The 17,118-nt window shown below is 40.6% G+C and overlaps 1 protein-coding gene across 1 annotated transcript in view; it reads left to right on the forward strand.

Annotated features, from left to right (window-relative positions):
• CNTNAP2 (contactin associated protein 2) overlaps positions 1-17,118 on the forward strand; it is a 1,518,236-nt gene that overhangs the window by 972,004 nt on the left and 529,114 nt on the right. Inside the window, exon 12 of the mRNA XM_081038748.1 lies at positions 10,569-10,688. Within this exon, the coding sequence (XP_080894874.1) occupies positions 10,569-10,688 (120 nt within the window). The remainder of the gene's footprint in view (positions 1-10,568; positions 10,689-17,118) is intronic.

The raw sequence follows: 17,118 nt of genomic DNA on the forward strand, positions 1-17,118 counted from the left end.
GACAAATAGCTTTTTCCTTCTTTTAACAAAGAATTTGTTCAGTGGGACATTTGAATTCTTCGAAGGTAAATAGCACTCCCAAAGCAGATAGGACAGCAGGAGTCGTGCCGGCCAGCAGAGGTAACGTAACCTGTAAAGGCAGAGCACCTGTTGAAATCCAGTTGTCCGCTCACTGACAAGCTGTGTGGCTTTGGTAAATTACAACACCTTTCTGAGCCTTAGTTCATTTGTCAGAGGGAATTAGACCCAAAGCTTCAGAGCCCCTCACTTGTGTAGTATACGTTCTCATGGTCATATGTTTATATAAAGCATACAAAGATGAGACTTCAACAAGCCAAGGCCGCCATCCCTTTTCACTCCAACTTTCCCCCGTTACGTGTTGGGGTGCTTTGGAGTAGCCTAAGAATTTTTGGTGTCTGGCTGAGGGTAGGTTGAGTTGGGGATACAGCAAATTGGGTTTTAGTGACTCTGTTTATGTGGTCTGTGATCATTTCCATACATCATCAAGTTGTTGCTGGCATCCTGTCTCAGAATGACTTCCGAGCATATTCCTACTGCCCATTTTCATATCAACATTTTCATTTGATTTGAAAATTAATTTTCTTAAAGAGAGCTCCCAAAATGTATTAACATCAGGCTCCAGAAAACCTGGCTCTGCCTCTGAGGATAATGCCACGTACTTCATCCTACTGTTATGGAAGTTCATATGGAAGTTTCCTCCCCCGCCTTTCTTTCTTTCCATTCTTTTACCTTCTTCCTCTTTTCTAAAATCACTTGCCATATGAGTGACAAAAAATACCTACTGTTAGTGGGAACAAGTTAAAAGGATACCCTCATCCATTCCTGGTAAAAGAAGAAATTGTTACAGGCTTTCAGAAAGCAATCTTGAAATATAATACAGATAAAAATATATAAGCCCTATTTCCAGGGCCACAGATAAACTTCCATGAACCCTAGAAATTTCTGCCTTTGTGGTGTTTTTTTCTTCACTAAACGCATGCGCGTGTATACACGTGCACTGACACATACCGCACATAAACAATAAAAATCTATTCTTCCTTCACGAGACTTTTCCTCAGTGAAACAGACCCCCTCACTCTTCTCCACACTGCCCTTCAATAATAAGAAACAAATACACCTGTTTCCACGATGTGATTAATACAAACAGCTCAGCCTAATTTAAGGGCGAGGTTAAGGTGTTAAGTGATAAAAAAGTTCCCCAGGTAGGACTAAGACTAGAGGGCATCGTGTATACTTCCTTCTTTTCTCTCATCACCCGGAATAAAGGAGATCAGTGCAGATTCACAGACAGAGAAGATGGAGCCATGGGCAAAGAGAGAAGGAAAATGAAGAAAATTATCTTAAATTCTCTAAGGACTGGCTTTGAGAAGGAGCGATAAGGAAGGGTCTTCCTCTCCTCCTCCTGGCAAACTTCTGTTCATCCTTGAAAGCTCAGCTCGAAGCGAGTTCACAAATCAAGCCTTTCCAGACTGTCCTAAGCCAATTTAACTAATCCCTTATCCAAAATCTCCTAGTGCTCTGTTTGTATCTCTTTTATAACACTTAGACCAGCAGACATAACTTTCTCTCTCAACATGTCTGCCCCCATGTATTAGATGGCAAACTCTGTGGAGCCTGAATCTGTGATTCATTCATTTTGTGTTTTTTTTTTAATTTCTAGTAGAAAGCATAGCATTAGATCTACTATCACGTCAGTAGATATTAATAAATTAATTAATTTGCAATAGGAAAGGAAAAAGGGTCTGTTTAGTTCAGCGTTATATTGAACGTTGACATCTTTAGTCAACGTTCTTATTCTTGAATTAATGAAACACAGAGTGAGAGTGAGAAGGTGAGCCAAAGCAATGAGGCATGAAGTAGATGGAGCAAGAGACAACAGAGGCAACCTCTGTAGGACCTGAGCAAGTCATAAGTACCTAGGGTTGCTGAGCTCCATTGTAGAGACCTATTAAAATGGGGAGGCAGGTGTTTGTATGCCCATTTGGTTTTACAAGGGTTGTTTTTTTTTTCCCTCCTAGTAGTCTTCTATAAGCTGACAGTAATAATGAAGAAAATACATGTAGTGCTTGTCCAGATTGAGTCATGAAATGCAGAACAATGGGATGTTCTGTGGCGTGAAGTTCAAAGAATACCAAGAGTGGATGTTACCATCATCAAGCAATATGGCAGTCATGGTGACGTGAAGATGAGAAGTTGTAATTTTGTGGCTGGCTTTGCAAGTGTGGATTCCAGTGTAAAATAGAGCCATGGAGCCGATGTAAAGACTGATGGGACTTGGGGAAGAAGGGCCAAACAAAGGCAGAGTTGGGCTGGGAATGGGGAGGAGAGAGAGTAGAAATGAAATGATAAATATAGATTTTACTCTTAATTTCCAAAAAAAAAAAGTTGAAAAACTTCTCAAATAAGAGAACTACAAGCTGTTACTTTTTTAATCGGAAGTCAAAACTTATTTTTCTTCTAAATCACCCTTTTCCTTTGAGACTTGAACATGTGAGAGACCCCATTAGATAATAAATGACATCTCATATAGAAATTACATTCATGGAAAGATCATGACAGAATAGAAGCATTCAGAATATCTGTTTTGAAACCCACACTCTGTTTACCATCATCACTTGCTGTGTGCCAATAATGAGACAATAAGTCCTAGGGGAAATAATGTAGTTTACTCAGGGCGTTCATTCAAGCCTAAAAATAATATTATCCAAAGAGACAGGGAACATAGGAGGTTAATATTCAAGTGTTAATGAGGACTTAGTTATTATCAAGCTTATATTGTGCTAATTAAAAATAATTGCACGGTCCAAGAATTAGGGAGCTTTCACAGGGGAAGGTCTCAAGGTCACTGCTGCCTCTCAGTTTCCATCGGCTGTACCTCATTCGTTACCTCGACAGGGATACTGAGATTCTAAGAAAACTGGTTTCTCCCACCAAGAGCACCAAGGCCTGATTGAGATCAGAAAGTCAGTTTCATAGTTTCAGATGAGAAAGATCTCTTTCCAGTGGAGAGACCCATCTTTTAAAGATGGATTAAGGGCAGAAGGTGGCTTAGTCATTAGGAGGGATCAGAATAAGAAGGGTCGCAGAGACCATCATATTTTCAGTACCACCAACCGGATGTACCCCAGACCCTTTGCAAGAGCTGAGAACCACTATTTTGCTCTTTCTGGTACATCCACATTTGCCATGAAAAGGCTTCTTTATTAATTAAGGGTAGAGTCTCCCGGAAGCAGTTTCCCTTTTTAGCATCTTGTCATCTGGTTCCTAAAGCAAGTCTGTAGTAAGTACGCAGCCACCTCCAATATAAGAGACCAGGAAACTATTGATATCCAAATGCAATGTTGCAGCATTTATTAGCAAATGATCTCTAAAGTTATTGTATGTTTGTTTCCAATTTTATATCAAAGTATTAGCAGTGAACTTTTCTGTGTAGTCAGGAAAAGATTACTTAAAAGGTTCCAAAGATAACCTTTATATATGAGTTCATTTTTGACTTGTAATTAATTTTCTAACACATTTTAGCCTTGGCTACTTGCGTGAACCAAAAGCTTCACCAGGTACTGAAGGATGTTTGTACCCTACGTGTCATTTCCTCCCTCAAAGCCTGACAAGTGGGAACCGGTGGGCGAGGGGAGACTTCGTCATCTCACAGCATCAGCGAAGCTCAGAGAGCCGTTACTTTGTAGTGTTCAGAGCTCTCCTCGTCAGACCGTGCTCATAAGCAGCCAAAAGAACTATTTTATCAGAAAGGTCTTTCTCTGTTAAAAATCAAGAAGCACAACATGGCAGAGAGCCCTCCCCCACATGGCCCGTAAGAACGCTGGGAAAGCTCAGAGGGAGCAGTAAGGACAGAGTGGCCCAGCGAGTTGGCGGCTATGTGTCTGTTAGTTTCCCAGGGCTGCTGTACCAAGTACCACAAACAGGGCAACAACAGAAACATATTGCCTTACGGTTTTGAGGCTAGATGTCAGAAATCAAGGTATCTGCGAGGTTGGTCCTTCTGAGGGCTGTGAGGGAGAATCTGTTCCCTCCTTTCCTGCCAGCTTCTTGTAGCCTCAGGCTTCCTCTAGCTTGTGGTCGCTTTGTCCCTGCATCTCCGCATTGTCTTTCCTTTGCAGGTAGTCGTCTGTGTCCAAACTTCCCTGTTTTATAAGGGTGACAGTCAGGTTGGGTCAGGGCTCACCCCAATGGCCTCATCTAAACGGAATCATCTTCAAATAAGGCCATAGTCACAGGTACAGGGCTCAGTACTCTAGCATCTTTTTGGGGAGATGCATTTCAACCCATTGCAATGTCCTTTTTGAATCATCGGTGTTTCCATGGCACAGAGTTACAGATCGGGGCTTCCTGCTCCCTTCCCAAGGGCCTGCCCCTATATTTTAACACCTTTTCTATGCAATAGCTTAATCATACCTCCTACAACCCCTTGCAGTAGACTTCTAGTGGATAGTAACTTTTTATAATTATTTTTTATACAGCTACCAAGAGATATATTACACACACACACACACACACACACACACACACACACACACACACATATTTTATGCCCTTAACATCTTTTACTTGGGAGCTATAGATTTTTTTCTAAGATGTTTATTAAAATATAGCTAACATACAATATTATATTAGCTTTAGGTGTACGCCATAGTCATTTAACATTTATTGACCTAAAGAAGTGATCACCATGATAAGTCCAGCAACCATCTGTCCCCATACCTCACTGTCACAATATTGACTATATTCCCTATGCTGTATATTACATGCCCAAGACTTACTTGTTTCTTTTTTATTCTATTTTTTTTTAAATTAAATTTATTGGGGTGACAATTGTTAGTAAATTTACATAGATTTCAGGTGTACAATTCTGTATTACATCGTCTATAAATCCCATTGTGTGTTCACCACCCAGAGTCAGTTCTCCTTCCATCACCATATATTTGATCCCCTTTACCCTCATCACCCACCTCCCCACCCCCTTACCCTCTGGTAACCACTAAATTATTTTCTGTGTCTATGAGTTTTTCTTTCTCATTTGTTTGTCTTGTTCTTTTTGGTTTATATACCACATATCAGTGAAATCATAGGGTTCTCTGCTTTGTCTGTCTGACTTATTTCACTTAGCATTATACTCTCAAGATCGTTTACGGTGGCCAAGACTTACTTGTTTTATACGTGGAAATTTGGACCACTTTTTCCCCTTCACACGTTCCCCTTCCTTTTTTTAATTTTTCAATTACAGTTGACAATCAATATTATTTTATATTAATTTCATGTGTACAGCACAGTGGTTAGACATTTATATGATTTCTGAAGTAGTTCCCCCAATTAGTCTCGTACCCACCTGACACCATACATAGTTATTACCATATCATTGACTATATTCCCTATGCTTTACTTTACATCCCCATGACTGTTTTGTAACTGCCAATCTGTACTTCTTAATCCCTTCACTTTTTCACCCTTCCTCCACCCCCTCCCATCTATTACCCCGATAAATCTAGTACCCATCTCACACCATCCATAATTATTACAATATTGGTTCCTTGGTTTCCTTGTAATGCCTTGTAATGCCACCACTTAAAAGGTCACCCAAACCTGCTCGCTAAATGGGTTGCCATTTCCCACCCTCTCTGTTTGCGTTTTCTGCAGCAATCCAGATGCTTCAGCGCTCTCCTCTCCTTGGGAGTAACTCCTCCTTTACCTTCTGCCCGAACTTTGTCCAGCCCTGACTTGACGCTTCATTTCTCAGCATTCCTTAGGCCTGTTACACATCTTTGCCCCTAAACCCTTTGCTCTCCCCTGCCGGTGCAATCCTTCAGAGGCCCCTGCCATGTCTGCACTGAGCAGCGGCCGCACGGCTCCCTGGTTGTGCTCTGTCGGGGCTGGGAGGGCAGAGAGCACGTGTTGTGTTCCCTTCTACCCACGGTCATAGCCTTCACGGCCATGTGGACCTTTCGTGTTCTGTACAAACATTTGACCTTGGTCTTCTGTTTAGTACTCCTTTTGTTAATCTTATGTACAGTGAGAGTACATTAGGTGTTTAACAAAATGTGTTCTCAAATCTATCGGTCTTAGTATTTTTATGTAGCTGTGATAGGCAGAATAATGCCTCACCGACCCCTGCCATACACCTATTCATAGATTCCTAAACCGTGGAGGCTGTGATATGCTACCTTACATGGCACAGGGACTTTATGGTTACGATAAGGGCCTGCATATGATGTTAGTCTGTGTTATCTGGGTGGACCTAAGGTAACCAGAAGGCTCCTGAAAACAGAGAGGTGACAGTGAAAGTAGAGAATTCAAATGCTGAAGTGTGAGAATGACTTCACCAGCCACAGCTGCCATTGAAGAGGGAGAAATGAGACAATGAGCCAAGGATTGCAGGTGGACTCTAGGAAGTGGAAAAGGCATGGAAAAAAATGGATTTTCCCCTAGAGTTGTCAAAAGGAACACAGCGCTACGTACACCTTTCAATTTAGCCCAGTGAAACCCAGTACAAGCTGCTGACCTCTACAACTGTTAAGATACGATAAATTTGTGGGTTGTTTTTTTCTTTATTAGTTTCCTGTGTCATGAGAAAGGTGAAAGCATTAATACAAATTGATAGCTAATTTGTGTTGTTTCAATTTACTAAGTATTGCTTATTTATTACAGCAGCCATACAAATGTACATACATACTAACGTAGTAGTATTTCCCCATTTTCCATTGCACCTAACATGTTAGACAGGCAACATTCATTATTTAATGAAAATGATTTGTATTTCCCTAGTAGCTAGTGAAGTTGGGCATTTTTTCACATATCTGTTGGCCATTTGTCTTTTCGGGAGAAGTGTCTGTTCCAGTCCTCTGCCCATTTTTTAATTTGTTTTTTGTTGTTGAGTTGTATGAGTTCTTTATATACTTTGGATATTAGCCCCTTGTCAGAGGCATTGTTTGCAAATATCTTCTCCCACTTGGTTGGTTGCCTCTTTGTTTTGTTGATGGTTTCTTTTGCTGTGCAGAATCTTTCTAGTTTGATACAGTCCCATTCATTTATTTTTGCTTTTACTTCCTCTTGCCTATGAGGTCAAATTAATAAAATCCTCTCTGCACCCAAGGTTCATAAGTTTAGTACATATGCTTTCTTCTATGCAATTTATTGTTTCAGGTCTTATGCTCAGGTCTTTGGTCCATTTTGAGTTGATTTTGGTACGTGGTAACAGCCGTCTAGTTTCATTCTTTTGTGCAGGGCTTTCCAATTTTCCCAGCACTATTTATTAAAAAGGTCTTTCTTTCTCCATTGTATGTTTTTGGCTCCTTCGTCAAAAATTATCTGCCTATATATATGTGGGTTTATTTCTGGGTTCTCAGTCATTTTTCATTGGTCTATGTTTCTATTTTTCTGCCAATACCATGCTGCTTTCATTGTCGCTTTGTAGTATAAATTGAAATCAGGGAGTATGATACCTCCAGCCTTGTTCTTTTTTCTTAGGATTGCTTTGGCTATTCGGGGTCTTTTGTGGTTCCATACAATCTGATGATTTTTTTGTTCTATTTCTTTAAAAAATGCCATTGGGATTTTTATGGGGATTGCATTAAATCTGTATATTGCTTTGAGTAATATGGCCATTTTAACTCTGTTGATTCTTTTTTTTTTTATTAGTTTCAGGTGTACAAGACAATATAATAGACATTTACACCCCTCACAAAGTGATAACTCCCCAACCCCCACCCCTACCCCTCTGACATCGTACAGTACCATTGACTCTATTCTCTATGCTGAACTCCATATCCCATGACCATGTATATATATATGGAATTATAGTTGACATTCAATATTTTTCAGCTTCAGGTATTCTCTGCAGTGGACAGGAATCTAACACTGTCCCTGAAGTGGTCTCCCTAATAAGACATGTACCCATCTGACACCCTACAAAATCTTTACAACATTATTGATTATATTCCCCAGATTATCTTTCATATTCCCATGGCAATATTGTGGCTACTAATTTGTACTTTCTTTTTCTTTTTTATTGGGGTGACAATTGTTAGTGAAATTACATAGATTTCAGGTGTACAATTCTGTATTACATCATCTATAAATCCCATTGTGTGTTCACCACCCAGAGTCAGTTCTCTTTCCATCACCATATATTTAATCCCCCTTACCCTCATCTCCCACCCCGCACCACCCCTTACCCTCTGATATAATTTGTACTTTCTAATCCCTTCTGATCCATGAACAGGGAATATCTTTCCATTTCTTTGTGTCTTCTTCAATTTCTTTTTATAATGTTTTATAGTTTTCAGGGTATAGGTCTTTCACACCCCTTAAGTTTATCCCTAAGTATTTTATTCCTTTTGTTGCAATTGCAAAAGGAATTGGTTTTTGTTTTTGTTTCTTTTTATTTCTTTTTCTGAAATTGCATTGTTAGTATATAGGAACACAATGTATTTTTATACATTGATTTTTTATCCTGCAACTTTACTGTATCTGTTTATTGTTTCTAATAGTTTTATGGTAGAGTCTTTAGGATTTTCTATACAAAGAATCATGTCATCTGCAAAAAGTGACAATTTAACTTCTTTATTCCCAGTTTGGTTGCCTCTTATTTCTTTCTCTTGCCTGATTGCTCTGGCTAGGACTTGCGACACTATGTTGAATAACAATAGTGACAGGGGATATCGGTATCTTCTTCCTGATTGTAGAGGTAAATCTTTCAGATTTTCACCATTAAGAATGATATTAGTTGAGGGCTTGTCATATGTGGCCATTATTATGTTGAGGTACTTTCCTTCTATACCCATTTTATTAAGTGCTTTAATCATAAATGGATGTTATATCTGTCAAATGCTTTTTCTGCATCTATTGAATTATCAGATGATTTTTATCCTTTATTTTGTTTATGTGATGTATCACATTGATGGATTTGCATATATTGAACCATCCTTGTACCCCTGGAATGAACCCCACTTGATCGTGATGTATAATGTTTTTAATGTATTGCTGTATTCAATTTGCTAGTATTTTATTTAGGATTTTTGCATCTGTGGTCATCAGAGATATTGGTCTGTAGTTTACTTTTTTTGTGTTATCTTTACCGGGTTTTGGTTTCAGGGTAATGTTGGCCTCATTTGCACAATGTGATGTATAGACAATGTATTATTACACAATTGTACACTTGAAACCTATGTAACTTTACTAACCATTGTCACCCCGATAAACTTTAATTTTAAAAAAAGGAAAGAAAGAAAATGAGTTAGAAGGTAGTGCCTCGTCTTCGCTTTTTATATATGCGGTTCACAGTTGTATTTGTGTTGCTTACTCTACTGCTTAACACTCCATAGGTACTCAGGCACTATTTGCACAAGAAAGGAAGGGAGAGAGGAAAGAAGCATCAAATAAATCAAAGATTTTAGGATTGTTTTAGTGTTGTTGTCGAAATGAAATACCATTTAAGGTCAAACATCTCCAGAGAGAGGAAACCATGGAAAGCCAAATGGCGACACAGAGAACCTGGCAGAGGAAGGCAGAAAAGGAGGTCCCAATCAGACTTCCTGCTTCATAATTTAACAAGCAATAGATCTTCGGCGTGTGAACTCAAGTGCACTTTACCCAAAGACTCCACTACATATATCTATATCAGAGAGATTCTTACCCGAAATAGTTCTCAGTTTTGTAAAGAGATCTTTCACATTCGTCGTACATGTCAGTGTGGAGCTGTTTAAACAAAGCTTTCGCAATATTTTAGAGTTCTAACTACAAAGCAGACATGTAAATGTCCATTTCGTATCGCTGAAAACAGGTGCAGTCTCTGTGAGAAGACATGGTGTCAAGAGCATGGAAACAAAAGGGAAAACAATGAAAAAGTACCTATCATTTAATTATATTGATGCCAGCTTTCCACACACACTAGATTTGATGTAGTTAAAGCACTTATAACAAATAAAATGAATCAGGGACCTTTCTTTCCTTCTTCCTGAAATACAGGAAGATTAGAAATTCCATGCTATTGGTGGGAAATTTATACTATCTATGCAAAAAGGTGTGTGTGTGTTTGTGCGTGTGTGTGTGTGTGTGTGTGTGTGTCAGTGTGTCAGACACAGAGAGACAACACAAAAACAAACAGAGAAACAGAGAGCGATTTTCTCTGGTCTCTTAGTTGATAGCCCAACAAAGCAGTCAATATTCATGGGCTTTCAAAATAACATCCCTTACAGTAAGAAGATGACATCTATGAACTATAGATTAAATATTTTTTCAATGATCATGAGCCCCAATGCAACAGACATTACAGTTATTTACAATATATTGATTGTTTTAGACTTTTTCCCAGCTATAAAGTCTTAGCAGGAACTTGCTCTTTGTTTGTTATATGTCAGAAATGCTTATAGAGGAATAACCAAATCATGAATTTAAACACGGAGAAAAAGAATGCTCATTCTAGCATAGAGGACACACTTCTCAATAGCAGTTTGCCAGTGTTTGATATGTTGCTGGGGCATTTATCTGGGGAGCCATTTATTTGTGCTGTGCTCATATAAGATATTTTGTTCCAGCTATCTATGAGCCTTCCTGTGAAGCCTACAAACACCTAGGCCAGACGTCCAATTACTACTGGATAGATCCTGATGGCAGTGGACCGCTGGGGCCTCTGAAAGTTTACTGCAACATGACAGGTAACTATAGCGTATCTATGTCTCATGAGCATTGCTCTTCTGTGTGTAGAAAATAAGTGGTACCACTGAAGTTTGTGTCTTCTGTGCTGTATTTTTATCACAACGTGCAATAAGCTTAATATTATTAGGTGAATGGTGAAATGTATTTTGAAAGCAATGATACCTTCCAAAATGGTACTTTTTAGAAAAGTCTGCCTTCTGACTACAACAATTAAAAAAAGAAAAATCAACATGTAGGGAAAAGCCCAGAAAGTGAAACAGCAAGGTTGAAGTTCACAGAAAGAAAGGGCTCACGAAGCTTCCTCCATGAGTAGCCGAGATGGGAGAAGTATAGCATCACTCAATTGTCCACACTGTTAGAGGAAGCTCGCAGACCACCCAAGACCTCCCCCTGTTCCTCTTAGTTATAGAACGAACCCCTTCTGGGTGCTGGAATCCCCTCTAACAATAGCCAAACTTCCCTGCAGCCTTCATAGAAATTATCTAAGGTTTTCTACTTGGGAAGAGAACCTGGTGTCTCTTCACTTGCTATTGAATTCCAGGACCGTGGGATGAGACCGTGGGTTCTTGTAAACTCCATAGCTCTGTGTAGGACATACAGCTCTCGGGGGAGCACATTTTCCATCAGACACTTGGTAACCTCTTACCCTCCAGAATCCCGGAGGAGAGTATGAGGCAGGCACTGTTTAGTGGCTGCAGGAGAGGGTCAGCCATTGCTGTGAGGTCCTGAGGAATCTGATGAGGACATCCTGCGGATGATGGTGACTGTGTGCCATGTGTCAGGTCCCCTCAGAAATTCTTCACTCGGAATGTGGGTTTGTGTCCTGGCTCCATGAATCACCCGATGTATAATCTTGGGCACTTTATTAACTTTATTAAACTCAATAAGCCCCTGTATTTTTGTGTATAAAATAGGTTCATAGAAATACCTACCTTGTAGCTTTATTATATGAATGAAATAAGAGTCTGCATCTGGTTCTTAGCATATTATCTGACACAGTGTACTTTAAAGGTTACCAAGAGTAGGGTAATATTATTTTTTAAGGATTATTGAGTTAATAACTTGCTTATGTCATTCAGACAAGATTTAAATTCAGTTATGTTTGAGGCCAATGGTTTTTTAAATCGGGATATGCTTCAGAATCATTTATGGAGTTTTTTTGGTTTTGTTTTTTGCTTTTCCCTACAAACTGGTTGGGTCTACCCATGGAAACTGAGTAGGTGTGAAGTGGGAATAGGGTTGTGCAACTAGAACTGAGAACCCTACACCATGCTAGAGGCAAGCAGACCCCTGTGGGGAGCTGCCAGTAGCAGCCGGAAGCCAGGCGTGGCACAGAACGGGAGGGAGAATGATGAGCGCATGAGTAGAGGATGGAAAGTGTACAATGGAAATGGTACAATGGCAGCTGTCGCCTCAAAAATTTCCTTGCAAGCCAAGAACTCTGAGTGTGCCCCCGAGAAGGCATTCACTTACCAGAAAGCTTGATCTAAGAGTTCGCTGGTTGTTGGACTTGATAGTTTACTCAACGACGTTCTTGTTCACTTTCAGTTTAGTCTTACTTGAAGTGAAGTATAATATATGAGAACTCGATTTCACCTATAAGAATCTTGATTTTGGTTTCAAGGAAATTATTAACCTTTAGGGAAATCAGGGCTGCCTGCCTGGGCTTGGACAATTAAGAATTTCCTTTAGTTATTTTCCTGTATGCATGTCAAAGGAGAATTAGAAAACACAACAAAACCATAAGGAATACAACCTTTATATGAGGAACACATCAAATGAATGGCTGGTTTCCTTTCAGGGGAGGTGACCTCTCTGTGTATTGAAGCCTTCACTCAGAAACACGGATCTCCTCCTCCCTTCCTCGCTTCACGAGTATGACCATAGTTTAACCCAAACTCTTAGGCACAGTCTGGCCAGTGAGAATATACGACAAGTCCCTACAGTGAGAATATGTTTCTTTTGTCACTCAGGAGAGTTAGGAACATCAGAGCGTCAGGGACCCTTGGAGGTCAGCAGGCACTCTTTGGCCCCTTGCCATCCATTAACCCTTCCTTCTCTGGAAAGAACATGAACTGGGCATCATTAGCAGAGCATAGCACCACACAGCTTGACGTAGGGCTGTTCCATTTCCAAACGATATATGTTGAAGCAGAGGAGGACATGCCAGCATGAGTGGGTCTATGACGTCTTGCTGTGTCACTCTATGTCACGAGACATTGTACACGCACTTTATTTTATGGCATTTCTGTGAACGAACAGAGCTGTTCCATTTCCCAGTGACCCAAATGTGATGGGGTGTTTATCACTGTTGCATTTGTTACTGATTTCAAAAATGGAAGCAAGACATCCTCTCTGGGGAAGAAGCAATGTCTTGCCTGTGATCAGTTTCTCAGTGCAGGAGCATGTGTCTGTCACTTTATAGACGTAGGGAAAATTTTAAGAAAGGGGACCTCACTGGCAGCTAATATCTGACATAAATTTGGGTAGAAACTAAGAAGAATAGAGTATTCAAGTATACTTCTGGGGTCCTTTGTCTAGGTTCTTTTCATTTATACATTCACTGTGTGCCAGGGACGGTGCCATGTGAGAATAAATGGATGTGATAAATGCCTTCCCAATGCTCACAATAGTAGTGAAAACAAGCATTAAAAAGAAAACACGTAAGTAATTTTTCTATAAAGAAAAATAATGGAATTGTGAGGAGCAATTGATTTTGGATAGAGGATTTAGGAAAGGCCTCACTAAGGCAACAGTATTTTAGCCAAAATATAAACGATGAATATAAAAAGAGACAAGGTACTCAAAAAGGCAAGGATGGGGAATGCGGCCTATAGGTTAACACCCAAGGCAAGAAAGAGATCGTTTTCTTGCAAGGACCTGAAGCCCGAATGACTGGAGCATAAGGAGCCTAAGGAGGGTCTTAAAATGAAGTGGGGAGAGAGGAAAGGGCCAGCGCAGCACAGGCAGCGAGGGTGACAGAGAAGCACAAAGGTTTGGTTTTCATTTCTTCAATTATTTTTCAGTGCCGTGGGTAGGAATCGATGAAGAGCTTTAAAGCTGGGGAGTGAGAAGGTCCTGAATGAAACTACCATGTGGGGTGCTATAAACAACAGCAGGGAAAGTACTGGGACCAGTTCTGAAACAACTGTATGAGGCCAGGGAGGAGGAGAACTTCCATGGACCAGGTGGAAACTCTTTAAGTGATAAGAAACAGATGGATTATCCGTCTTTTTTGAAAGTGGTATCCGCAGGATTGGTGGCAGTTTAGATAAGCGTGATTAAGGACAGTTACCAAGACTACATCCTGAATATCTGGATTGAATACCTAGGTGGATCTCAGTGCCATCTGGGAGATGTGGAAAATTAAGGGAAGAACAGATTTAGAGGAATTTCAAGAATTCAGTTTGTTCCTTGTTGATGATGAGGCACCATATGCCATCTAAATTGGTATGTAGATTTCGTAGTTGGATAAGCCCCCAGAAGGATGTTTGGGTTAGCGATATAAATGTGCTAATTGTTAGCATATAAAGACATGAGAAATGATAACATCACTTAGTGGATGAGGGAAACAGGGAAAGACACCTGAAGAATGAGCTCATAAGAACTCAACAGAAATGAGGTGTTTGGTGATGACAGGGTGTGTAAGTGTGTAGGAGAATGACACTGAGAGAAAGTGGTGGAAAGTATCTGAGAGCATTTGGGGGAAGAATGGGTCACCTGTTTAGAAGCTGAAGTGACTTCTTGGGTCCTAGAGGATGCTAAAAAGGTTTGGGGGATGAAGAGTGACTCTTGAGTCAGTGCAAACATACGTAATGTGAGGCAGGGTACCGAAAGTGAGACAAGTCACAGCAGGCGGGTGTAGGAGATGTGGCAAGGCCAGAAATGATGAACCACCAAGGACCTACTCAGACAACTCTGGGGACCCATGGAATGGGCGGCTAACCTGAACTCAGGGACCAACAAAATCTTCCCATGAGCTGAGCCTTCAGGAACAAGTGGGTGTTATGAGGCCCAGAAACGGAGAGAAAAACAGGTCAACTTATAAAATGCTTCATATTGGACGAAAAGCAGTTGAAACTTGATCCTCAGGGGACAGCAGGCAGTTGACGATATTGTAATTTTAAAGCATGGCTTGGGCAGGAGGTAATAGGACTCTCCAAAGGAGACCCAGATGTGAAGCAGGGAAACAAGATAGAAAGCCCAGGAGGTGAAACTGAGATTTAAGGTGGTGGCCCTCAGATAAAGAGAGGATGGGGTTTGATGGGTCTTTAGAAACTGGAGTCGGCCAGACTATTGTTGGTGAGATAGGAGTTGAAATGCCATGCAGAACCCCATGAGATGAGGTGCAGGAGAGCAGGGACAGATCAGAAAAGGCCAGGACTCTCTGCTGCCTTCAGGACCTGGAATTCAGCCTGGCAGAGTTGTGCTGTGGGCAGATACTGTCCGAACCCCCTACAGACCTTCCAGACGTCAATCTGTCTCTTAGTCTCAGTTTCCTTGAGGTGTAGGAATTGGAATGAGTTGATCTCTATGCTGCCTTCCATAAAAAAATAAAATAAAATAAAAATAAAAAAGGAAAAAATTATTACCATGGAACATGAAAGAAAAATATCACTACTTACAGTCAAACAATTTAGAGGCGAAATCCTCTTGCCTCCAAGAAGCTTGGATTTACTCATTTCTTGGCCGAGTTTGACATAAATTGGCACTCCTCATTTTTTTCATAAGGCAGTTCCTCTGCTACGCAATTCTTTTAACTTTTAACTTCTTTATAGTTCAGAGCCGCCGTACTGGGAATTTAGGGGGCATCCCAAATGACAGAGCACTTCATGGGCTGTGCACTAGACATTGAGGAGAGGAAATATTCACTGTATCCTTTGTCGAAGAATTCATCATTCTGTGCAAGTCAGAGCCCGGCTTCCTTTTTTAGATCTGAGGGCACATTTTAAAATGCGATCTTTGTTATTCTCTCCTTCCGTCACCATTTTTGTCATCTCCCTGAAAATTTAGTATGATACATATACAGAAGGTGCCCAAAAAATGTATACACATTTTAAGAAAGGAAAAAACTGAATCAAAATTGTAATGCTCAGTACATACCGATAACACAAGATGACTAAAAGTCATGTGTATACATTTATTTTGGCACTCCCAGTATATTTTTAATGAATGTATACTATCATATAGACCTAATATCTACCTCATTCAGTTGTACATTTTTCTAACATTTCAGCTTCTTTTTTCTATTTACCAGCGTCTCCTCCTAGAAACCTTGAACTTATGTATTTAAAGCTTCATTTAGTTCTTTCTGCCCATTGATTAATAAAACAGTAAATGAAGCTAGATCTGGCTATTATCCTTGGAAACTTAACTGTGTATCCCTAAATCAAAAACAATGTTTTTCTTAATATCCTGTTGTCTAATTCACGTTCTTTATAACTCTCTTTGCATTCATATTTAATTTTTAAAAATTTAAGTAAGCATCTATGCTGTAGTGTGTGAAGTTTAAAATCCAAATCAGGGACACCTCCCGCATTCTTTCTAGCACGAGTTTTGTAGTTTTATCAAAAAGCCATTAAGCTTGTTTACATAATCTGTGCTTTATAAAGCCCTGGGATTTAGCTGATCAAATTCTATTATCCTCTGTAATGGTAAAAGCTGTTCATGCCTTTTTAATCTAATATTTATGGGAGCGTGGAACTCAAGTCCCTTAGCACTTGTACTCAGTAATGTCATTTTATTTATTATTATGCTTCTCAGAAGTCTCAGCGCTGCTGTGCGGGCCGGCAAAATGGGTCACTGGAGGGGGGGCCTTGGGTTCAATTGGAAGGTGTCATGGACCAATGTTCCCCACTCTTCCCCCACTCCTCCCAGCAAAGCAAAGCAGTTCTTTCCCTGTTGTCTTCGTTTTCTTCACAGCTTTCCATAACACTGATTTCTTACCTCCTAGTGTCCGAGGGTCAGGCATCTGGCACAGGTGAGCTGCTCGCCTGCTCATGGTCTCACAGGTTGAAATGAAGGGGCGAGCAGGGCTGTACTTTCATATGATGCCTGGGACCCTTTTCCATCATCCTTCCATAGCTGACAGTTCAGTTCCTTGCGGTTTGAAGACTGACAGCTCCGTTTTATTGCGGGCTGTTAGCTGGTCCCAGTTCCTAGAGACAACTCCCAGGTCCTGGCCAGGACTCTCCCCAGTGTGGCAGTGAGCGGATCTCTGACCTCCACACTCTCTTTGAAGGGCTCACCTGCTGGGGCATGCCCACCCAGGATGGTTACCTGATTGGGTCAGCTGATTGGGAACCTTACATCTGCCAGATCGCTTCACCTTTAGCGGATGGGCTAACCTTATCCCCAGAGTGATGGCTCATCCATGTTCAAGGAGTGGGGGTCAGGCCTGTACCCCAGGCACACGAGTCTTGGGGGCCA

This window comes from Rhinolophus hipposideros, assembly GCF_964194185.1.
Source record: "Rhinolophus hipposideros genome assembly, chromosome: 25".
Taxonomy (NCBI): domain Eukaryota; kingdom Metazoa; phylum Chordata; class Mammalia; order Chiroptera; family Rhinolophidae; genus Rhinolophus; species Rhinolophus hipposideros.